We start from the raw sequence: 25,222 nt of genomic DNA, 5'->3' as shown, positions 1-25,222 counted from the left end.
TGAGCCACCCAGGCACCCCTGAATTTCCTCTTTATTCTTGCTTTGGATTTGGACAACATGAAAACAGTAATTATTTCAAATAAATTTGAATTTTTAAATACCTGTTGTGCTCAGGGCTGATAAGTGTTAAGAGGGTTTCAACAATGTGACAACTTTAGTCTTCTAATGCCTAGGAAGAATTTTACTTTCTAGTTGGGGAAAATGAGATATGCACAAGAGAAACTCCAGAACATTTCGAATACAACAAAGAAGTAAGCCAGGGATAGAAAGCGATAAGAGCAAAAGGAATTTAGAATGTTGGAAAGATTCCTCCTTTAGTGGGTTTCATGTAGGAAGCAAATCTTAAAAGGCCGACGGTGCTCGGAATTTGTGTGTGTAGTGGAAAATAAATGTTCAGAATATTTTGTTAGCCAATGCTCAAACATTAGCCTGATAAATAGCACTTTGGCTGTGCTATTTATTGGCACGGATAGAGCGTCAAGAGCAAATGGTAGGTTTCTTGGCTCTATCTACAGCTGTACCTGTATCTATCATCCATCTGTACAGCACCTGATTAACTGCATACCTCCGCGGAGGTAGTTTCTCCACTAATCTTTTCCATCCTCTGTTTCCATCCACTGTTTTATAGCTGTGTCAGCCAATTTGTTACAAGTCTCGTGCCTCCTAATAAGCTATATCCTCGTGGGACCGCCGTATTACTTTGGATGATACTTATGAAGTGCTTAAGACTGCGCTGGGCGTTCGTTCAATAAATCAATAACTGTTATCATTAGTATAAAAGAAATGTACGTGATGACAAATAACACTAGCGAAATCGCAATCCTTTCTAGAGGGGAGACGGAAACAGGTGAGGAAGGAGGCAGGCGGGCTGCACAAACCTCGGTCAGATGGCCACGCGGCCCGGCCGCGCCCCTCTTACATCTCTACCTCCGAGGCTCCAGGGCTGCCCACCGCGCCCGCCAGCCTAGGCTCCCGGAAGGTAAACACATCGAAAAGGGCGGGGCAGAAGGCGGGTTCGGGATGGGTGAGTGGCCAGCAGGGAGTGATTGGCAGCTGCCATGTCCACGTGCTTTGGGCTTCGAACCGGCTGTCGCGAGAATTCGATGTAAACAGACCAGTTCCCCGACCTCCGGCTCGCATCCCGGGACGCTCGGCTGAAGCGCATAGGAGTCTGGGGTATGATTCTTTTTGACAAAGCCACGGAGGTGTGCTGTCTGCAAGGAAAAACAGACGTGTTCCTGCCTCCCCCTGCTCGCCTGCGTTCGCAACCGAACCTGACAGCTCGGCTTCACCCGAACTTACATACTGTTTTGTTTTCCCTGGAGCCCCAGCGGATTGGCTAAACTCAGGAGGCGGGTCCGCCTCTTTTCTACTTGCTGGTTGGCGAAGCTGACCTCCAAGGGCGGTGCCCGGCCGCCGCCAGCTTCCTTCTGGGATTGGCTAGAGAAGTAGTTCCGCCGAGGCGTGGTAGGAAGTGGTGGCCGTCAATCACAAGGGGAGACTCCAAACAGTGAGCCTTGAGCTGGAGAACAGCGTTTACCGGCGGGGCGGCCGGTGAGAGGCTGGCGGGGCTGTGGCTTTGGGGAGGCTTGGAGGGGATGAGGGGCCAGCAGCGTGAGGGGAGCGGGCTCGGCTGGCAGGGATTCGACGACGGAGAGCTGTCGAGATCGGAGGGGGAGGGGAGGAAGGGCAAGGGGCCAGAGGGCGGCGGGGGGCAGCGGTGGCTCCGCGTTGGAGGTTAAGTGGGCAGAGCTGTGTTAGTGTCTTTCGGGGAAGTAGGGCCTGAGGGGCTGGCGAGGGTCGTCCTCAGGAGACAGGGCCCTTAAAGGACATGTCTTGAGAGGCTGTGTTTCGGGAAATAAGGGGTGGAATGGAAATGAGTGGACTGAGGGGCTAGTGGCGAAGATACGTACCTGGGCTGCGTGGGGCAGAGGGTGTTTTTGTTGTAGCAGATGGGACCCATCAGTTTGGGAATTTTCAAATAAGGTGTTGAAATACTCCCTACTTAGAAGTGATGGTTTTAGGGGCTTTCAAGATTAGTTCCAGGCTGTGGACTTTCCTGAGCCCTGTAAGAGATCGTTAATATTGCTGTCAATCCTCTTTTAACCTTAACCAAGTACACTAGATGCTCTTAAAACCTTCCTAGTGATTCAGATGCTGATTGGACATTCAAGGATCAGGGTTCAGCGATGTGACAGGAAAGGATAAGGGGCTTCTAATGTCATATAAGATTTTATTATTTGTTTAGATTCTCGTGTTTAGGTTACAATAGCAGAGGATTGACAAATATGATTTAAAAACTCTTCTTAAATTATAGACCATGCAGCCCCCCCCCTTTTTTTTGGTAGCTATAATTGACATATAACATTATATTAGTTTTAGGTGTACAACATAATCTTTTGATATTTGTACGTATTGTGAAATGTTCACCACAATAAGTCTAGTTAACGTCTATCACCATACATAGTTATAATCTGCAGTCTTGCTCATAGATTCCCATTTGTCTTAGTTGGAAGATATTAATTACCTTACTCTTCCATTAGGTCTTCAAATACTGTGCCATGTGTATTTTCACTATCTCAAGATTTTAGTACATTCTTTAATTTTGGCTTTAATTAGAGATAGCACATTTATTTTTATTTTTATTATTATTTTTAGCACATTTATTTTTATAGAGATCTTGTGCTAGACTTTCCATCTCTTACCTTTCTAGCTTATGTTAACAGTGGAGCAGAGGGACCAGAAAGAGTCTTAACTAGTTTTTTGGTTCTGAGGCTTAGTCCAAATAAAATGTCATGATAATTAGAAAACTACTTTATCTACTTCCTCTCCTAATTGCTCCCCTTTTTGATGTAATGGGAATTACTGGGAGGGTTTCCTGCATTTTAGGCATTTTCGGTAAGGGATCTCTAGTGAGCAATCATAAACATCTATCCCCAACAATAATGATCCATTTTTTAAACTCTTTGTGCTGGCAACAGGTTTAGTGAATGAAGCTATGGCTACAGATTCTCCGAGAAGACCCAGTCGTTGTACTGGTGGAGTTGTGGTTCGCCCCCAGGCTGTCACGTAAGCAAATTTCAGATAAGCCTAAAAGCTAAAGAAAATTTGCTCAGCATAGTAACTAACATTCAGGTTTCCTTCCTGAACATTGATTACTTTTGTAGAATCTACTTAATTTTGGCTTTACAGGATGATAAATATTGCCAAGGCCAAAGAAAACGAATAATGGAGGATCAAGTTAATGTATTCACATTTATAGGGTACATCAAAAGTACTGTGCTAAATCCTAAAGAGTAATGTTTTTTTAAACTCCAGGTTCAAAAATTGGTGGCTCATTAAATCAATTCAGTGGATCAGGACATTACTTAAAAAATTAAACATAAAAATAGTACATAATATTGGGAGTATTCTTTTGTGACACACGCTATTCATTTGTATGTATATGTTGACCAGATCCTGATGTATAATGTGTCTCTTATCTAGGTCTCAGTCAGAAAGTTTCAGTCAGTGTCATAAAGAGTACATTCTGTATTTTAAGTGTTCTTTGCCAAAGCCTATTTATCTAGATCATATCTAGGAGCATATGATCTAATGTGGTTTTAAGATATGTATACCTGGAGTCACTATAATCAGTAAAAAAGATGCTAGCAAAATAAGAGAATTGCAAAGGAGTTTTTTAGTGGGAGTATTCAGTGGAAATATTTTAGTATTTTAGATCCTAAAGGGTTTTATTAAGAAGTTAACATAGTGTACTTTAAAGGCTGAATAGAGTTTGGGCGATTAGAATCAAAGGTACATTTTATTTTTTTTATTTTTATTTTTTGAAATGTTTTATTTAGTGTACTTTAAAGGCTGAATAGAGTTTGGGCGATTAGAATCAAAGGTACATTTTATTTTTTTTATTTTTATTTTTTGAAATATTTTATTTATTTATTCATGAGAGATACACACAGAGAGGGGGAGGGTGGGGGGAAGGGAGAGAGAGAGAAGCCGGCTCCCAGCAAGGAGCCTGATGCGGGACTTGATCCCGACCCCAGGATCTTGCCCTGAGCCAAAGGCAGACGTTCAACCGCTGAGCCACCCGCGTGTCCCAGTATTTTTCAATATTTTTTTTAAATTTTTTATTTATTTATGATAGTCACACAGAGAGAGAGAGAGAGAGAGGCAGAGACACAGGCAGAGGGAGAAGCAGGCTCCATGCACCGGGAGCCTGATGTGGGATTCAATCCCGGGTCTCCAGGATCGCGCCCTGGGCCAAAGGCAGGCACCAAACTGCTGCGCCACCCAGGGATCCCCTAAGTATTTTTCTATAATACTTCTTTTTTCCCCTCCTGTATTTCCCCGGGCCATATTTTTTTGCTAACTGTGGACCATGACATATTATTAGCTATGAATTAGGTACTCTTTCAGTCTTCATTTTACAGGTGAGAAAGCCAAAGCAGGGAGAAATTAAGTAAATTGTCCTTGGGAACAGCCAAGAAAGAGAGCCTGGATCAAACCAGATTTGTCTCCAGAGTCTGTGTGCTTTGGCAGTATTGTATGTTGCCTCACTAAATAGTATTCAACTTATATGGCTTTTTGTTATTCAACACATAATTTTAGTGTTTTCAAAAAAATCTCTTATTAAGTTGTACTCTTTTAACAAATAATGCTCAAGCATCTACTCCATGCCTGCAGTACTGGCTTATAGATTCTGGAGATAGAAAGTAAGTATAAGAGTTGGAGTCCTCTCTGCAGTAGAGTTTACAGTCTAGTGGAGGAAACAGTAAATAAGTAAAGAGATTACATGCTTTGACAGTACACACAGTGTGCTAGGATAGAGAATGACAGTGGGGAGTCTGACTTCAGGCTGTCAGGAAGGGCCTCTCTGAGGAGGTGCCACTTAAGCTGGAGAAATGAAAGGGATGGAGGAGTATGGGAAGGAGTCCAGGCAGAAAGAAAGCTGGCGTAAAGGTCTTGACTCCAAGAGCCTGGTGTATTCTAGGAATGGAAGTTGTGTATGACCCAAGCAGAGTGAGGACAGTGGCAGAAAAATGAGGTTGGAGAGGCAGGCCTAATCAAATTGTGTGTGTGTTTTTGTTTTTTCCGCCTAATCAGTTTTTGTAGCCATCTAAGGCATATTGCTTTTTTATAGGATTTAGGATAACTCAGAGGAGTTTCTTCAAATGTAATTTTTCACATGAAATGAAATGAATTTGATTTGGTATCTTGAAGGATTTTTTTTCCCACTTCCTGGTATCCATATACTTCCCATTTAAAATATCTTAGTGACCTTAACAGTATCATTTTTCTTCACTTATGCATTTTAATATTTTCTCATGTCTCACCTACGGCAAAAGTTCTGTGAGGACTTCCTAGTATCTCTTAGTGCCTATGCCTGCAGCAAAATACGGATTGGTTTTCCTATAAACAGGTAAGGGACTAGGTACATAACCAATCTAAAGAGAAGGTCACTACATACTGAGTCATCAGCCACAGTTTTTTCTTGCCCTGACTGGGGAATTCTTTTGCTTTGACTCAGGAGGAGGAAGGTCCTACTTTAGCCTTGTGTCATCACTCCTTCAAATACAGGTTAGAATATCTATGTCAAATTAAGAGAGCATGACTTTTCAGAATAGATAATGTTAAAAAATATTAATATATCACTTGCATTTCATTTAGTAACGTCTACAAGGAAACTAGAGAGTGGGATAGCAGAATTACCGGTTGATGAGAGTTAGTCTTTTTTCTTTTTTTTTATATTATGAGTAACTTTATGAGGGCTTGTAGAAAGAGCTTTTCCATGTTTTGTTTTAAGCTGTGAGGATAAATTTTTATCCATTTCACCCTTTTGCAGGGAGCAGTCCTACATGGAAAGTGTCGTGACTTTTCTACAGGATGTTGTGCCACAGGTAAGTGTCTGCATAGTTTCAGAAATAGTCGATTTTACCATTGGCCAGGAAAGTTCTGAAATGTTCTCTTTCCTAAACTTGACACTAGTATCAACAACTTCAGAAAGACTTTTGATGTTTTAGCATCCTGAGCATTGGCAGGGTAGAACTTTACTTGTTAGTATTACATGTTCCTTAGTTTTGTACTGATAGTGGCACAATTATTATTCCTCAGGACTTGCTCTCTAAGAGGAATCAAGGTGAGATGTTAGTTGAGAGATAGGACTTGGGACTCTGTAGTTGGGTTCTATTTCCAGAACCTTTCTCTTGTCCTAGTTAAATGTTGCCTGTCTGAAGTGATGAAAGCAAAGTATATATTTTGCATATCATTAACTAGATAGTATATTAACTAAATACCACACTGAGCACAAATCTACATGTCCTTCATATTGAGCAGTATATTTATGCCAAGTGGAGTATGCCTTGTTACTTTAGCTTAGAGTTCTCTCTATATAAGTGTAAGAATAAGGAATGAGAGCAGCCCTCTTGGGATCATATCTAGTGCACTGTTGTCCAGATTTAACATAAGTATCACTTGGCATGTGTGTTAAAAATAATAATTTCCAGGCCCCGTCCCAGAGAGTTTGACTCAGTGGAATCAAGGTGGCATCTAGTAACTTGTGTCTGTAGTGAGAACCTCCAGTGATTCTTGTGGAACAGTGGCTGTGGGAAGCTCTGTTGAGTGGAACTCCTGAAGGGAAAGGTATTTTCTCCTTGTGGTGGTGTCAGCATTTCCTGACTGCCAGGGTATCTTAACTGTGCTGTTCAAAACAGGAATTCATAGATCCAATGTCCCAGCTTTCTGACAGCATCCTAGGAAAGCCTAAAACCCAGACTTCAGTTATATTACATAAGTTGTATTTATCAAATAAGGGAAGGTATCAGAGAATGTGGGTACTCCCTTATCACATTCAGATAACTTTAATGGAAATAGGTCACAATGACAAGGTCTCTGGGGCATGTAAGGAATGATAAATGTTTTCCTTTTCTGAGGAACTTGGTTACTAAGGGAAGTCAAGTTGCTGAAACAAGCAGAGATTACAGCAGCATATCAGTAAGTGTTATACATGATAGTGCAGACTGAATATGTAATTGCTAAGAGAATGCATAGCAAAGAAAGAGTGAAAGAGTCAAATTCTAAAGGACACTGGAAATAGCAGTTGAAATGAACGGAAAGGTTGGGTATTTAATGTTGGAGGAAACGGGCTAGCTGGGTATGGTAGGGCAACAGAGTTGCTGCGGCGGCAGAGCATCTTGGACTCTGCATGGAATGCCAGTTCTAGAGAGCATCCGGGGGCTGAAATCCAACCTGGTTTCTACAAACTGCTCTTTCTCTTAAACCCTGAGCCCTGGCATGAGGTAGTTCCAAAGAAGGGGCATTTAAAAAGTTTTGTCATTTGCCTACCCCTAGAGTGCCTCTTTAATCACATTTTTACAAAGGCACCTTTTGTGTTGGTGGAAACCCTGCGTAGCAAGCAGTTTTTATTGGCTGGAGGAGAGAGGCTGTGGTGAGAGCTTTAAGGGAATAGAGAGAAATAAGAATACCAGATTGACTAATAGATTAAAAATAGGGAGCTGTTAAAACTGATAGGGTAAAAATGCTGGAGGTAGAAGATTTAGTTTTTTGAGCATTATAAGTGAGGAAGGGGATAATCTATACAATTGATTATGAAGATTTGGATCAGAGTAGCAGCTATGTAAGTAAAGTTGTAGTTATGGATTTAAGAATTAGAATATTTATTCAAGAAATTTATTTTATACAAGTCATTTTTCTGTTTACCCTGGAAAGAAAGTAAAAATACAGGCAGCAGACATTTACTTGAGTACCCACTATGGGCCAGGCACTGTATTAAGTTGAAGGGATATTTGGTGCCTTTCCTTAAGGCTTCATGATCTTGTGCAGCAGTTAGCAAACTTTCTGTAAAGGGCTAGATAAGTTTTGCAGTTCATATAATATCTGTTGCAACTACTTGACACTGCTGTTTATGTAAAGGAAAAGGCATGGCTGTATTAAAATAAAACTTTACTTATAAACATAGGTGGCGGGCCAGATTTGGTGACCTGTGGCCTCTTTTTTCACATTTAATCCAGAATCCCCCAGTGGTACTTTGCATTCAGCCGTTTGGAAAATTATATTTTTTGCTGATGTGTTCCAACTCCTATTCTGGAAATCATCAAATTCCTAGAGCTTAGAGATTATTCTCTGAGTTTCCAGATACCCACAAAAGGGAGAAAATGTGTTATTAGACTAGTGTCGACTTCTTCAGCTATTACAGAGAGTGAATTCCCATTGTGTTCAACAGATGTTACTATGACTAGTAGATGCCCTTAGCTATGCTCTTTATTCTAATAATTTTACCTATGAACATCTGCTAAAAAATAATTCAGTAAAGAAGAAAGTTAAGGCTCAGAACTTTTTTTTTTTTAAGATTTTATTTATTTATTCATGAGAGAGACAGAGAGAGGCAGAGACATAGGCAGAGGAAGAAGCATGTTCCCTGCGGGGAGCCTGATGAGGGACTTGATTTCAGGACCTGGGGATCACGACCTGAGCCAAAGGCAGATGCTCAGCCTCTGAGCCACCCAGGTGCCCCAAGGCTCAGAGCTTTTCAGTGTGTGTGAAAGTTCTGCATTTTCAGTGTAGAACATTGTAGCCAGCCCAATTATCAGTAGCAGTTAAACAAATTATGGTATGTGATCCCTATAGAGTGATTTGCTGTAATTAGAAATTATACTTTTTGGCACAATGAAGGTTATTTTCTCTACAGTAAAAAAAAAGTAAAATATATTCATACAGCATATAAATAGAGCTTATCTATAGTGATTGTAACTGTGCCTTTTAAAGTTCAACAATTAAAAAAATAAAGGTCAGCAATAACTTTATGCTTATGAATGTGTGGATATGTTAGAAACCTGGTAAGGAATAAAAGGAGAAATGAATAAATCCTGTAAATAAGGGGGTGAAAGTTTTGATTCTAAATAAGAGGGCTAGGGCAGCCCCGGTGGCTCAGTGGTTTAGCGCTGCCTTCAGCCCACGGCGTGATTCTGGAGACCGGGGATCGAGTCCCTCATCGGGCTCCCTGCATGGAGCCTGCTTCTCCCTCTGCCTGTGTCTCTGCCTCTCTCTCTGTGTGTGTCTCTCATGAATAAATAAATAAATAAATAAATAGGCTAAAGTAGCTGGATCTTGGTTGAATAAAGAAGGCTAATAATTGGTGCTCTGACCTACATTAAGATAGCAAGTGAAAGGTGGATGGGTGGTGGGTAAGTATGTGCTTCACTTAGAGTAAAATACCTTACACATGCCACCTTCATGCAGACCTTCAGGAAGGCACACAAGAAGCAGCCCTCAAATGCCTTAGCCTCACAGAATTGTCTCAAGAATGCTTAGTAAAGAATACTGTGTCTGCTAAGGAGAGAGGGAAACTTGAAGACAAAGCAAAAATATACAAGGCTTGTTTTGAAAGTCTTATTCTACCCCCCCCCCCAAGGGGAAAGAAAAGAAGTTCAAGAAACAAGAATTTTCAGAATACTGAAAGACCTCATTCAGCTTTGTTTTGTTTTGCATATTGCTCAGAAATCAAAGGAGAGCATCCTGTAAATGTTGCAAAAGAATTCGGGGAATGTTGAATAATGCTGCAGGTGATAAGCAGCCTTATAATAAATATACTATCCTAAAGACAGTTTTGAAAAACGTTATTGCTTTACCAGTTTAAAGGAGAGTGCGATGTGGGGGAAAAAAAGAAGTTGTCTTAAATGCACTGTGCTATTCTAGATTGGATGTTGGGACAGGGATAGGACATTAGTGGAAAAACTGATAAAATCCAAATAAAGTCTGGGGTTTAATTAATAATACTGCATCAATGTCAGTGTCATAGTTTTGACAAATGGGCCATGCATGGTAAGGCTGGATTTTTTAGATAGTTAACATTAGGGGAAACTGGCTGAGGGAGTATAGGGCTGGGAACTCTGCCCTATATTTAATAATTAAAATTACTCTGAAATATAGTTTATTTTTAAAAATATTTTGAGAGAGTGAGTGAGAGAGAGCACACAAGTGTGGGCAGGGAGAGGCCAGGGGTGAAGGGGAGAGGCAGAGGGAGAGGGAGAAGCACACCTCTCCCTGGGCAGGGAGCCTGGCCCAGGCCTGGCTCCCGGGACCCTAGATCACGCCTTGAGATGAAGGCAGACGCTTAACCGATGAACCACCCATGCACCCCTAAAGTATATTTTTAAAAAAGTGTTCAAAGATGAGAAGAGCAAGACCAAAGACGAGGAAGTAGGCGAGGACGTAGTGGTCGAAGATAAAGTTATGAATTAGCTGGCTCGTAATGTAGGCTTCCCTCTTCTCCAAAGGAATTGATTACCTGATACACATCTCACTTTTTTTTAAGACAATGAAGTTGTAAGGATTTGTAAGATCATTTCTGTTGTAAATCTATTAAAGTAATTCTTTTAATAGTATTTTCAATGTAGATGATTTTCAGTTATCATACAAATTAATACTTTGTATGATGCAGTACAGGGGCTGTAAATTGGTATGGAAATTTAAAGCAGGTCACATATAACTCAGATTATATGCAGGATGGTAGTTTTTGTATGCTTCTGGTATAGCTTATGTTAAATCATTGTTTTGTGAACTGAGTACCACTTTATAATTGAAAAGGTCTTTTGTTGACATTCTAAATACTTGTAAATATATATAGTGTTTAAAAACTTTAGAAACATTTGCTTTGTGGAGAGATGACTCCCTTTGAATACTGATGGATACCCTTGACACTTTTCTTATGATTTCATGGCAGTTTATGCTTATCTTTGTGAACCTTGCAGGCCTGCAGAAACCAGCTAATAGGATGGGTCTAGAAGCCAGACCAAAGACACAAAAAGTAATACTGTACTTTTTTTCATCCCCAACTCTGGCCCTTGCCTTCCAACTGGAACTGAAGGCAAGCTGGAAGTAATACTTTGAAAATTCTAGGTAGAGTGTAACTACCTGATCATAAACACCTGAGACTAAATAGATACACATGGTAGTTTTGTTTATTTCTTAAGCCTTCTTATTTGTTGGCCAACATAGGGGTTGATTTAGTTTTTTGAGTGCCTTTGCATTATACTGATGCTTCTTCTTCTTCTTTTTTTTTTTTTTAAGGTTTATTTATTTATTTATTTATTCAGAGAGAGCGAGAGAGAGGCAGAGACACAGGCAGAGGGAGAAAGCAGGCTCCATGCAGGAAGCCTGATGTGGGACTCAATCCCTGATCTCCAGGATCACACCCCGGGCTTCAGGCGGCGCTAAACCACTGCGCCACCGGGGCTGCCCATATACTGATGCTTCTTAATAGACTGTGATCATCATATTTTAGGTTTCTGCAATTTTTTAATAGTTTAAATTCCTTTAATCAAGATTGTCAGTCTCCTAGATAACTTTCTTTAGGAATAAAAATATCACAAAATGTGCTGGTTCCCAGGATGTAGGATTGGTGAAATTGGAGAGGGATAAGGTTGGTTTTATCTAAGTTAGTTTTTGTCTTGAACATCAGTAATATTAGAGCTGTAAAACATTTTTATTCAAACATTTCTGTTTACTATGCAGGCTTACAGTGGAACACCTCTAACAGAAGAAAAGGAGAAAATAGTCTGGGTCAGATTTGAAAATGCAGATTTAAATGGTATGGTTTTAACTTTTTTGGGACTTATGAATTATGCTTGTTTGGGGTTGACTTGATTCCATAAGAGAACTCTTAACTTCAGTTGGGTTACTTTCTCTTACAGCAACTGTTTAGTTTTCAAAATAGATTCATTTTTATTTATTTATTTAAAGATTTTATTTATTCATGAGAGACAGATAGAGAAAGAGAGAGAGAGGCAGAGACAGAGCAGGCTCTATGCAGGGAGCCCGACGTAGGACTCAATCCTGGGTCTCCAGGATCACACCTTGGGCCAAAGGTGGTGCTAAACCGCTGAGCCATCTGGGCTGCCCGAATAAATTCATTTTTAATTTAAAAAGTAACATAATCACGCTACAGAAACTTCATTGGAACTGATATTCTATTGTACAAATCTGAAATTAGCTATAACATATAGTGCCTAGGACATAGATTTCTTAGAAAATAAATTATTCAGGTTTGATCAGATGTGTAGGATTTATAACTGCATAGTTTTTTTTTTTTTTAAAGTTTTTATTTATTTATTCATGAGAGACACAGAGAGAGAGTCAGAGACTCAGGCAGAGGGAGAAGCAGGCTCCACGCAGGGAGCCCGATGTGGGACTCGGTCCTGGGACTCCAGGATCACACCCTGGGCCAAAGGCAGGCGCTAAACCACTGAGCCACCCAGGGATCCCCTATAACTGCATAGTGATCATTACTATTGAACTTTTTGGACTATTAATTAATTAATAGTCCAAATACTTGGACTGTTAATTAATAGTCCTGAACAGAGTTATGTCTGAATTGGGCCTTTTGTTCTCATATATGTTCCTACATTCCATTTCTTTCTTTTTCTTTTTTTATAAGATTTTATTTATTTGAGAGAGAGAGAAAGAGCAGGGGGAGGGATAGTGGGAGAGGAAAAAGCAGGGAGCCCCTCTGAGCAGGGAGCCTGATGTGGGGCTCAGTCTCTTCACTCCAGGATCGTGACCCAGGCTGAAAGCAGATGCTTAACTGACTGAGCCACCCAGGCACCCTCTATATTCCATTTCATTGTTGCTGCTTGTAAGGTGGCTGTCCTGTGTCTGTTGCCCACGATACCATGTCTGTTGTTTTCTGAGTTTGGGAGGCGCTGGTGAGAAATTGAACGAGAGGAAGACAGGAAGGAGTACTCTTCCCTCTCCTCCGTTAGTGGCTGCATTTCCTCTGTGTTTCTGGCTTCTTCTAGGCAGCTCTGCTGGTATTCTAGTTTCTGCCAGCTGACCCAGCACCCTGCACTCCTGTGTCTCTCTAGCCTAGGGCTGGTCGTGGCTTCCTGCTGTTGCTAATGCAATAAGCAGCCTTAGAGTTCCTTTTCTGGTCGCTCAGCTATTCTATCGTCTGTGTGAACAGTTGTCTTCACTAAATTCCCAATTATGAACACATTGAGTTGATTTCATCTCCTAGTGGGACCTTGACTGATATCATACTCTTGAATCTTCAGCTCCTCTAGGAATTTAAAAAATGTGATACCATGTATATTTATTTATTAAAAAATTTTTTTAATTTTAATTTTTAAAAAAGATTTTATTTATTTATTCATGAGAAACAGAGAGAGACAGACATAGGCAGAGGGAGAAACAGGCTCCTGCAGGGAGCCCAAAGTGGGACCTGGTCTCAGGACCTGGGGATCACTCCCTGAGCTGAAGGCAGATCCTCATCCACTGAGCCACCTAGGTGTCTCTCTCTCTCTCTATATATTTTTGTTTTGTTTTGTTTTGTTAGTAGAATCTTTTTTATTCAGAAAAAAAAATAAAACCCAAAAAACAAAAAAGTTTTCCAACCACACACAGGAGGGGTTTGGGTAGGGGGAGGTGTCTGTCCATCCAGCCCCAGCCCCCAGCCCATGGTTTTGGCAGCAATAAGGGGTGTGGGGTAATGGGGTGTGGGGGTTATATATATAAATATATATATATATATATATATATAACCCTTAGAAGCTAAGTTGCACTTCTGCAGTTTGGTTTCTTTTGAATTTTGGATTCTTTATTAGTGGTTCATTCAAATAATGGCAACTTGTTGGACTCTCTTTGTGGAATAAAATATTCATTAGTTTGGGTGATTATTTATGACACATAAACTTTTCCTACTGTGTTTCTCTTTGAAAGCTTATATTTTTAACTTTCTTTTCTAGTCTTTTCTTCTTATGACTGTTAGATTGTCTTGTTTACTGGCATATTTTCCCTCCTCTTTCCTTTTTCTTCTTTTATTAAAGTTTTTGTTTAAATTCTAGTTTACTTATAACACCCAGTGCTCATCACAAGAGCCTTCCTTAATACCCACCACCCATTTAGCCCATCCTTCCCACCTCCCCTCCATCAACCCTCAGCTTGTTCTCTGTAGTTAAGAGTCTTATGTTTGCCTAACTCTCTTTTTTCCCTTCCCTTTTGTTCATCTGATTTGTTTCTTAGATTCCACATATGAGTAAAATCATGATATTTGTCTTTGACTGACTTATTTCACTTAGTATAATACACTCTAGCTCCATTCACATTGTTGCAAGTGGCAAGATTGCATTCTTTTTTGATGACTAATATTCCTCTGTGTGTGTGTGTGTGTGTGTGTGTGTGTGTGTACACACACCACATCTTCTTTATTCATTCATCAGTCAAAGGACATTTGGGCTCTTTCCATAATTTGGCTGTTGTTGATAATGCTACTGTAAACATTGCGGTGCATGTGTCCCTTCGAATCAGCATTTTTGTATCTTTTGGGTAAATAGTAGTGCAATTACTAGGTTGTAGGGTAGTTCTGTTTTTAACTCTGAGGAACCTTCAAAGTGTTTTCCGCAGTGGCTACACCAGTTTGCATTCCCATCAACAGTGTAAGGGGGTTTCCCCTTTCTCCACCTCTTCACCAACATCTGTTGTTTCCTGTGTTGGTAATTTTAGCCATTCTGACTGCTGTGAGGTGGTATCTCCCTGTGGTTTTGATTTTATTTCCCTGATGATAAGTAATGTTGAGCATCTTTTCATGTGTCTGTTGGCCATCTGTATGTTGTCTTTGGAAAGATGTCCATTCATGTCTTCTTCTCATTTCTTAACTGGATTATTTGTTTTTTGGGTGTGGAGTTTGATAAGTTCTTTATAGATTTTAGATACTAACCCATTATCAGGTATGTCATTTGCAAATCCCATTCCATAGGTTGCCTTTTAGTTTTGTTGATTGTTTCTTTCACTGTACAGAGCTTTTTGTTGTGGAGTCCCAGTAGTTCAGTTCATTTTTGCTTTTATTTCCCTTGCCTCTGGAGACATGTCTAGTAAGAAGTTGCTATGGCCAAGGTCGAAGAGATTGCTGCTTGGTTTCTCCTCTAGGATTTTGATGGTTTCCTGTCTCACATTTAGGTCTTTCATCCATTTTGAGTTTATTTTTGTTTATGGTGTGAGAAAATGGTCTAGTTTCATTCTTCTGCATGTTGCTGTCCAATTTTCCTAAAACCATTTGTTGAAGAGACTTTCTTTTTTCCATTGGATAGTCTTTCTTACTCTGTTGAAGATTAGTTAACCATATAGTATGGGTCCATTTCTGGGTTTTCTGTTTCATTGATCTATATATGTCTGTTTTTGTGCCAGTAGCATGTTGTTGCCTTGATGACTATAGCTTTGTAATATACCTTGAAGTCCAGAGTTGTGATGCCTCCAGCTTTTCTTTTTCAAGATTGCTTTGGCTATTTGTGGTCTTTTCTGGTTCCATACAAATTTTAGAATTATTTGTTCTAGCTCTGTCAAAAATGCTGTTGGTATTTTGATAGAGATTGCTTTATTTATTTATTTTAAATATTTTATTTTATTTTATTTTTTTATGATAGTCACACAGAGAGAGAGAAAGAGGCAGAGACACAGGCAGAGGGAGAAGCAGGCTCCATGCACCGGGAGCCCGACGTGGGATTCGATCCCGGGTCTCCAGGATCGCGCCCTGGGCCAAAGGCAGGCGCCAAACCGCTGCGCCACCCAGGGATCCCTAGAGATTGCTCTAAATGTGTAGATTGCTTTGGGTAGTATAGACTTTTTAAACAATATTTGTTTTTCCAATCCATAAGCTTGAAATGTCTTTCCATTTCTTTGTGTCATCTTCATTTTCTTTTATAAGTGTTTTATAGTTTTCAGAGTACAGATCTTTTACCTCTTTGGTTAGGTTTATTTCTAGGTATCTTATGGTTTTTGCTGCAATTATAAATAGGACTGATTCTTTGAATTTTTCTGCTGCTATGTTATTGATGTGTAGAATGCAACTGATTTCTGTACGTCGATTTTGTATTCTGCAACTTTGCTGAATTTGTATATCAGTTCTGGCAATTTTTTTGGTGGAGTCTTTTGGGTTTTCTACATAGAGTATCATGTCATCTGTAAATCGTGAAAGTCTGACTACTTCTTTGCTGATTTGGATATCTTTTATTTCTTTTTGTTGTCTGATTGCTGAGTATTATGTTAAATAACAGTGGTGAGGGTTGGTATCCCTGTCTTGTTCCTTACCATGAAGGAAAAGCTCTCCATTTTTCCCTGTTGAGGATGATATTAACTCTTGAGTCTTTCACATATGGCCTTTGTGATGTTAAGATATGTTCTGTCTATCCCTACTTTGTTGAGGGTTTTTATCAAGAATGGATGCTATATTTTATCAAATGTTTTTTCTGCATCTATTGAGAGGATCATACTGTTCTTATCCGTTTGTTAATGTGGTGTATCACATTGACTGATTTGCAAATATTGAACCAGCCTTGCAGCCTAGGAATAAATTCTACTTGATTGTGGTGAATAATTCTTTTAATGTAATCTTAGATTTGATTAGATAGTAACTTGTTGAGAATTTTTGCATGCATGTTCATCAGAGATACTGACCTATAATTTTACTTTTTAGTAGAGTAGGAATTAAGGTAATCCTGGCTTCATAGAAGGAGTTTGGAAGTTTTCCTTCCATTTCTATTTTTTGAAACAGTTTGAAAAGAATATGTATTAACACTTCTCTAAATGTTTGGTAGAACTCCTTGGGAAGCCATCTGGCTCTGGACTTTTGTTTGTTGGGAGGTTTTTGATTATTGTTTCAATTTCTTTGCTGGTTATGGGTCTATTCAAATTTTCTATTTCTTCCTTTTTAGTTTTGGTAGTTTATAGGAATTTATCCATTTCTTTCCGATTGCCAATTTGTTGGCATATAACTTTTCATAATATTCTCTTATAATTGTATTTTTTTGTGTGTTGGTTGTGATATCTCCTCTTTCATTCATGATTTTATTTATATGGGTCCTTTCTCTCTCTTTTTTAAAGATTTTATTTATTTATTCATGAGAGAGAATGAGAGGCAGAGACATAGGCAGAGGGACGAGCAGGCTCCTTGTAGGGAGCCTGATGTGGGGCTCAATCCCCAGACCCTGGGATCATGCCCTGAGCCAAAGGCAGACACTCAACTGCTGAACCACCCAGGCATCCCTCTCTCTTTTCTTTTTGAGAAGTATGGCTAGGGGTTTCTCAGTTTTATTAATTCTTTCAGAGAACCAGCTTCTAGTTTCATTGATCTGTTGTAGTTTTTTTGTTTGTTTCTTATCATTTATTTCTGCTCTAATCTTTATTATTTCCCCTCTTCTGCTGGCTTTAGGCTTTTATTGGCTGTTCTTTTTCTAGCTCCTTGAGATGTAAAATTAGGTTGTGTTTGGAGACTTTGCTTTTCTTGAGTTAGGCCTGTATTACTATGTACTTCCCTCTTATGACTGCTTTTGCTGCATCCTAAAGGTTTTGGACTGTCGTGTTTTCATTTTCATTTGCTCCCATGTATTTTTTTTTTTTTACTTCTTTAATTTCCTGGTTAACCTGTTCATTATTTATTTCTTTTTATTTTTTATTTTTAAAAATATTTTGTTTATTTATTCATGAAAGACACACAGAGAGAGGCAGAGACAGAGGGAGAAGCAGGCTCCATGCAGGGAGCCCAATGTGGGACTCGATCCCAGTACCACGGAATCACGCCCTGAGCCGAAGGCAGGTGCTCAACTGCTGAGCCACCCAAGCGTCCCTGTTTATTCTTTAATAGGATGTTCTATGACCTCCATGTATTTGCAGTCTTTCCACATTTTTACTTATAGTTGACCTCAAGTTTCATAGCATGTGGTCTGAAAATGTGCATGGAATGATTTCAGTCTTTTTGTACTTATTGAGACCTGATTTGTGACCCAGTATGTACTCTATTCTGGAGAATGTGCCACGTGCATTCAATAAGAATGTGTATTCTGTTGTTTTAGGATGAAGTGTTCTGAATGTATTGTTAAGTCCATCTGGTCCAATGTGTCATTCAAATTGATTGCTGATTTTCTATGTAAATGATCTGTCTATTGCTATAAGTGTTAAATTCCTTTATTATTATTGTATTATTATCAATGGGTTTCTTCATGTTTGTTCTTTTTTTTTTGAAGCTTTTATTTATTCATGAGAGACACAAAGGCAAATACATAGGCAGAGGGAGAAGCAGGCTCCCTGAGGGGACCCTGATGTAGGACTCAATCTCAGGACCACTGAGCCACCCAGGTGCCCCTCTTCATGTTTGTTATTAATTTGTTTATATATTTGGGTGCTCCCAAGTTGAGGGGCATAAATATTTACAATTGTTAGATCTTCTTGTTGGGTAGACCCCTTTATTATGATATAGTACCCTTCTTCATTTCTTGGTATAGTCTTTGGTTTAAAATCTAGTTTGATATAAATATGGCTAATCTGGCTTTCTTTTGACATCCGTTAGCATGGTGAATGGTTCTCCATCCCCTCTTCTCTTTTTTTTTTTTTTTTTAAAGTAGGCTCCTCGGGATGCCTGGGTGGCTCAGCAGTTGAGCATCTGCCTTTGACTCAGGGTGTGATCCCGGGGTCTGGGGTCGAGTGCCAGATTGGGCTCCTACGAGCCGACTTCTCCCTTTGCCTATGTCTCTGCCTCTCTCTCTCTCTGTCTCTCATAAATAAATAAAAAAAATATATAAAAAAAGTAGGCTCCTCACTCAACATGGGGCTTGAACTCATGACCCGCAGATCAAGAGTTGCATGCTGAGGGATCCCTGGGTGGCGCAGCGGTTTGGCGCCTGCCTTTGGCCCAGGGCGCGATCCTGGAGACCCAAGATCGAATCCCACGTCAGGCTCCCAGTGCATGGAGCCTGCTACTCCCTCTGCCTATGTCTCTGCCTCTCTCTCTCTCTCTCCTTGTGTGACTATCATAAATAAATAAATTTAAAAAAAATAAAAGAGTTGCATGCTGAATGCAACTATTGTGAATGACAGCCTTGCTGGATCAAGTATTCTTGGCGGCATATTTTTCCCATTCAGTGCATTGAATATATCATGCCACTTTCTTCTGGCCTGCCAAGTTTCTGTGGAAAGATCTGCTGCTAACCTTTACTTCCCTTGTAGGTTAGGGATTTTTTTTTTTCCCTTGCTGCTTTCAGGATTCTTTCCTTATCTCTGTATTTTGCAAGTTTTACTAGGATATGTCTTGGTGTTAGCCTGCTTTTGTTGATTTTGATGGGAGTTCTCTGTGCCTCCTGGGTTTGGATGTCTGTTTCCTTCTCTAGATCAGGGAAGTTTTCAGCTATACTTTGCTCAAATAAAACTTCTTTTTTTTTTTTTTAATTTTTATTTATTTATGATAGTCACAGAGAGAGAGAGAGAGAGAGAGAGAGAGAGGCAGAGACACAGGCAGAGGGAGAAGCAGGCTCCATGCACCGGGAGCCCGATGTGGGATTCGATCCCGGGTCTCCAGGATCGCACCCTGGGCCAAAGGCAGGCACTAAACCGCTGCGCCACCCAGGGATCCCTCAAATAAAACTTCTACCCCCTTTTCCCTCTTTTCTTCTTCTGGGACTCCTCTGATATGAATGCTACTATGCTTTAGGGAGTTGCTGAGTTCCCTAAGTCTGCATTTGTAATCCAATATTTTTCTTTCCCTCTTCTTTTCAGCTTAATTGTTTTTCTTAAGTATATCATCTGTGTCTCTTATTCATTCCTTTGCTTCTTCTATCCTTGTGGTCATGACATCCAGTTGGTTTTGCATCCTGGTTTGCATTTTTTATTTTGGCCTCACTAATTTTTAGGTCTTTTATCTCTGGAAAAAGGAACTCCCTGGTGTCTTCTGTGCTTTTCTCAAGCCCAGCTAGAATCCTTATGACTGTTGTTTTATTTTTTATTTTTTATTTTTTAAATTTTTATTTATTTATGATAGTCACACAGAGAGAGAGAGGCAGAGACACAGGCAGAGGGAGAAGCAGGCTCTATGCACCGGGAGCCTGATGTGGGATTCGATCCCGGGTCTCCAGGATCGCGCCCTGGGCCAAAGGCAGGCGCCAAACCGCTGAGCCACCCAGGGATCCCATGACTGTTGTTTTAAATTCTGGTTCAGGCATATGACTTATATCTGTTTTGAATAGATTTCTGGCTGTGATCTCTTCTTGTTCTTTCTTTTGGAATGAATTCTTACATCTTGGCATTTTGTTTAGGTTTCTTCTTTGTATTAGGAAGCATTTTATGTTTCCGGTTCCTGAGAGTAATGGCTATCTTAAGACATCCAGTACTCTCCAGGGCCTGGTACTTCAGGAAGTGTTTCTGGTGTACTCTGCTGTTGTGTTTGCTGCTTTTCCCCTCAGGTCAGTCCTCTGTAGCGTTTCTTCTTGCCTGCAGTTAGGAGTGTTTGGACCTTGTCCATTGTATGGTGAGTTTTAACTATGTTTTGGCTTGCTTGTTAGAAGAGGCTAGATTCTGTTTCCTGGAGAGCTGAAGCTTTGCAGTATCTGTGGTCAATAGACTTGGTGCATTTGGGGATTTGTGCTGGTCTTCCGGGAGAGGCACGCCCACTGTTGCTCTGACTCTCAGGTACACTTGTCCTAGTAAAGAAGCACCTGTAGAGCGCAGGGGTTGGAGCTCAGTGTAAGTGGCTCAGGCCTCCACTGTGGGCACTGAAATCCATCTCTACTGATGAACGGGGGTAAAAATGGCATCAACTGACTCTCCAGGCCTTGGAGAGAGGCATTTACCCCTCCTGCTGTTCAGGCAGCCCTCATAGAAGTCTGAACAATATCCCCTCTTGTGTCCCCAGCTCTGTCTTATCCCTGTCTTCATCCTGTCTGTGTCTGAGCCATCTGCCCACCTGGTGGTGCAGTGCTCTTGTTTTTTATCTCAGGCCTGTTGACTGGGTTTCAAAACTCAATTCTAGGGACCTGGTGTGGCTCAGACTCATGCCGATCCTCTCATGAGGATTAGGGTCTCACTGAGCTGTGGCTAGTGTTGGTTTGTCCCAGAGGGGCAGTTGCATGAATGTGCAGAAGCTTGGAGTTTATGGTAAAACATGACCAAAAGCTGGTGTCCAGGTTAGCTGCCCTCTACTCTTCCAATATTAGTGAATGGGGCAGCTCAGTGGCGCCCCCTGGCTCTTTTTTTTCCCCCTGGCTCTTTTGTCCCCCCAAAGTGCCACCTCTCCCAAATTCACTCTAAAGAAGTACTGTTTCTGTAGTGTGACCCAGGGAATCCTCAGATCATGCTGTCTGCTTCTGGGCCTCTGCCTTCCTTCACAAGAGCACCATTGTATCCTCCAGGCTCCACCTGCTGGTGGCGCAGACTTCTAAAACTTAATTTTGGACTCCATTGCTTATAAAACTCGAAATAATCAGTCCCTCTTGTTTCCCTGTCAGTGGTTTTGGGAAAGTGTTTTTCTTGCGCAATGCCCTGAGCTCTGTTCTCTTTCTCTCTTTCTCTTCCCCTCCCTCCCTCCTTCTCTCTCGCTCTTTCACCTCTCTTCCTGATCAGGGCTCCCTCCTCTCTGCAGCACTGGTGATTCTTTGCTCCCCCAAATCACGTCTCTGTACCTCCTGCCTCCCATGATATGGCCTCTTTTTTGCCTCTAATTGTGCAGTTTGTTCTCTCAGTACTCGGATTGATTTCCTGGGTGTTCAAATGATTTGATAAATATATATATTTTTTTTAATTTTTTATTTTTTTTAATTTTTTAAAATTTATTTATGATAGTCACAGAGAGAGAGAGAGAGAGGCAGAGACACAGGCAGAGGGAGAAGCAGGCTCCATGCACCGGGAGCCTGATGTGGGATTCGATCCCGGGTCTCCAGGATCGCGCCCTGGGCCAAAGGCAGGCACCAAACCGCTGCGCCACCCAGGGATCCCTATATATATATATATATTTTTTTTAAATTTATTTATGATAGTCACAGAGAGAGAGAGAGAGAGAGAGAGAGAGAGGCAGAGACACAGGCAGAGGGAGAAGCAGGCTCCATGCACCGGGAGCCCGACGTGGGATTCGATCCTGGGTCTCCAGGATCGCGCCCTGGGCCAAAGGCAGACGCCAAACCGCTGCAGCCACCCAGGGATCCCCCCCCTATATATATTTTTAAAGATTTTATTTGTTTATTCATGAGAGAGACACACACACACACAGAGAGAGAGAGAGAGAGGCAGAGACACAGGCAGAGGGAGAAGCAGGCTCCATGCAGGGAGCCCGACGTAGGACTCAATCCCAGGTCTCCAGGATCAGGCCCTGGGCTGAAGGTGGCACTAAATCGCTGAGCCACCAGGGCTGCCCCTTGATATTTGTTTAGCTATGTTCAAGAGACAAAACAAGCATAGGGTCCTCCTACTCTCCTTTCCCTCTTTATTAATTAGATAACTATTCATCTTTTGTTTTCTGTCATCTTTTCCTCTTGAATTCAGACTCTTCCTTCTCTTCTAGAAGTATATTTTCTGCATGTCAGAAGATATTAGAGAACTTTATTTTTTTCTTTTTAAAATTTTATTTTTAAGTAATCTCTATACCCAACGAGGGGCTTGAACCCACAACCCTGAAATCAAGAGTTGTATGTTCCACTGACTGAGCCCCCCAGGTGCCCATTAGCGAACTTCCTTGATTTAATAAAAAAGTAAGTGTGGCCATGGTCTTGGAAATATTAGTTCCAGGTAGTAACAAAAGCTTGTTGTACAACATATGCAAAGTGCCAAAAATAATTTTTAAAGGCATAGGTTCATGTCAGTAACCAAAAATGTTTAGAAAATATTTTTCATCAAAATAATCTTAGCATGGTTTTCTGTGTGTGTGTGTGTGTGTGTTTAATAGCAAGTAAGAATTGCTGGTGACTAGTTCATAAAACCTTTATTTTATTGAAGTAAAATGCATCTGGAAATGTAGATGGATCCTGCTTGAAAATTATTTTAGTGTATATGTGCTGTTGAGCTTATAGTGATCGTTTTAAACATAGTATCCCATATCCCAGGTGATTTATTAAACTTTTATTTTTTTTTTATTTTTTTTTTGATTTATTAAACTTTTAAATGTATACATTTTCCTCTAAATACTTTAGCACACTTACATGTCCTTTGATCTTTCCTTTCTGTATCATATTGATATTTCATATTGATATGAAATTTTGGCCCAGGTTTTTAAAGGATGTACTTTTTGTCTCTGGCTCTAGGAGTGTGTGTGTATACTTGTTAGGTTTAAGGCAATAGTAAAGATTACCAAGATATTTGATTCCCCTTACTTCCTCAGTCTCTTACAGCATTTCTTGAATTTGTCTATTTGTGTTCGTCTTTTTCTTTCTTTCTTTCTTTCTTTCTTTCTTTCTTTCTTTCTTTCTTTCTTTCTTTCTTTCTTTCTTTCTTTCTTTCTTTCTTTCTTTCTTTCCTTCTTCCTTCCTTCCTTCCTTCCTTCCTTCTTCCTTCCTTCCTTCCATTCATGAGAGAGAGAGAAAGAGCGATTGAGTGTGAAGGGGATGGGGAGAGGGAGAGAGAATCATTTTTTTTTTAATCTAGCTATATTTATCAAATGTTCATTTCTGTTTTATTTTTTTTTAAGATTTTATTTATTTATTCATGAGAGACAGAGAGAGAGGCAGAGACACAGGCAGAGAGAGAAGCAGGCTCCATGCAGGGAGCCCGACGTGGGACTTGATCCCAGGTCTCCAGGATCACACCCCAGGCTGCAGGTGGCGCTAAACTGCTGCGCCACCGGGGCTGCCCTGGCTTGAAACTTCTAGTCATTCACTTTGTGTCACTACTTCTTTCTGAATGTTTGCTTCTCTTCTTTGACTTTTCTTTTCTTTTTTTTTTATTTATTTATTTATGATAGGCACACAGTGAGAGAGAGAGAGGCAGAGACACAGGCAGAGGGAGAAGCAGGCTCCATGCACCGGGAGCCTGACGTGGGATTCGATCCCGGATCTCCAGGATCGCGCCCTGGGCCAAAGGCAGGCGCTAAACCGCTGCGTCACCCAGGGATCCCTTCTTTGACTTTTCTAATGAGGTTGGAGCAGTGATTGCTCAAAGCTTTCTGTTCATACCTTTATAATTATGCTCTGTGATCAAGGAGGAAAGAGTATTCATTGGGTGATCCAGAAAGATTATCTTCCAGTTACTGGAATGGTTGCAGGGGCCAAGGATGTAGTGCTAGAATTGGCTCAGCTGGTTATGTGCCTGTTCCTGTGCTTGATGGGGAGTAAGATCAGTTACCAGGAAAGAGGAGGCATAGAGTAAGAAGTATATGAGGCATCCAAAGATAATAGCTGCTGCAAGCCTCTGTTGCTCTACTGTGCTTGGGTCTACATGTCAGCTAACTCCTAGACATTTCACTTAGATGTCTCATAAGTGCTTGAAACTCTTTTTTTTTTAAAAGATTTTATTTATTTATTCATGAGAGATACAGAGAGAGAGGCAGAGACACAGGCAGAGGGAGAAGCAGGCTCTATGCAGGGAGCCTGACGTGGGACTCGAACCCGGGTCTCCAGGATCACGTCCTGGGCTGAAGGCAGTGCTAAACCATTGAGCCACCCAGGCTGCCCGTGCTTGAAACTCTTAATCCTTTTCCCATCTAACTATGTCCCCTCAAAAGCTATGCTTGGCTTTCAGGTCATTAATGACACAGAACTTTTCCTGCTTGGCTTTCAGGTCATTAATGACACAGAACTTTTCCAAACTCAAGATCTTTGTACAGGAGTCCTTCTGCTTGAAATGTTCTTTTTGCTCTAATCCTCATTCACCTATTAGCATCTACTGAAAATAACTCAGTTTTTAGACTGAGTATTGGCAGTACGTTGCTGCTATTAATCATACCCACATGGAGTACAGAAGCAGCTGGTTTGGGAGAAAGATCTAATTTCACTTTATAACCTGGATTTTTAAAAAAAGATATTCATTCATTCATTCATTCATTCATTCATTCATTTATTTCCCAGAGAGGGGCAGAGACACAGGCAGAGGGAGAAGCAGGCTCCATGCGGGGAGCCCGACATGGGACTCGATCCTGGGTCTCCAGGATTGCGCCCTGGGCTGAAGGTGGCGCTAAACTGCTGAGCCACCTGTGCTGCCCAATATAACTTGGATTTTTAGGTGACCAGAAAACCCAGTGGGCCTCCACTCTCCAATTGCAAACATTTTTCTGAGGAGGGAGAGTACACTGAGTGGATAGGGTTTTGGAGGATGGGTGAATGAAAGGAGAATGTTGTAGTTGAGTAAAACTACAAAGGAATGCTGCATGTCTCTATGGGATAGACTGTAAAATCCATATTTAGGGGTGAAATAAGAAAAAAACCAGTAAAGAAGATAAGAATGGTTATGGACAATAAACAGTGATGGTATAATA

At 40.7% G+C, this 25,222-nt stretch overlaps 1 protein-coding gene across 14 annotated transcripts in view; it reads left to right on the top strand.

Moving 5' to 3' along the window:
• Positions 1–1,119: 1,119 nt before the first annotated feature.
• Positions 1,120–25,222, top strand: part of BCAS3 (BCAS3 microtubule associated cell migration factor) — a 591,457-nt gene continuing 567,354 nt past the window's right edge. For 5 of the 14 annotated variants that reach the window (XR_007413014.1, XR_003133737.3, XM_025440689.3 and 2 more), the window contains exons 1-4: positions 1,121–1,554; positions 2,982–3,069; positions 5,840–5,894; positions 11,527–11,602. Coding sequence is in view for 11 of the 14 variants with exons in the window: in XM_025440689.3 (XP_025296474.1) it covers positions 2,999–3,069; positions 5,840–5,894; positions 11,527–11,602 (202 nt within the window). In the remaining 3 variants the exon portion in view is untranslated. Of the gene's footprint in view, positions 1,555–2,981; positions 3,070–5,839; positions 5,895–11,526; positions 11,603–25,222 lie in introns of all 14 variants that reach the window. The other 9 variants (XR_007413013.1, XM_025440686.3, XM_025440682.3 and 6 more) reach the window with 4 other exon arrangements.

Source organism: Canis lupus, chromosome 9 (assembly GCF_003254725.2).
Source record: "Canis lupus dingo isolate Sandy chromosome 9, ASM325472v2, whole genome shotgun sequence".
Lineage (NCBI taxonomy): Eukaryota > Metazoa > Chordata > Mammalia > Carnivora > Canidae > Canis > Canis lupus.
The sequence above is the reverse complement of the archived record's forward strand: the minus strand, read 5'-3'. Positions and strand labels throughout refer to the sequence as shown.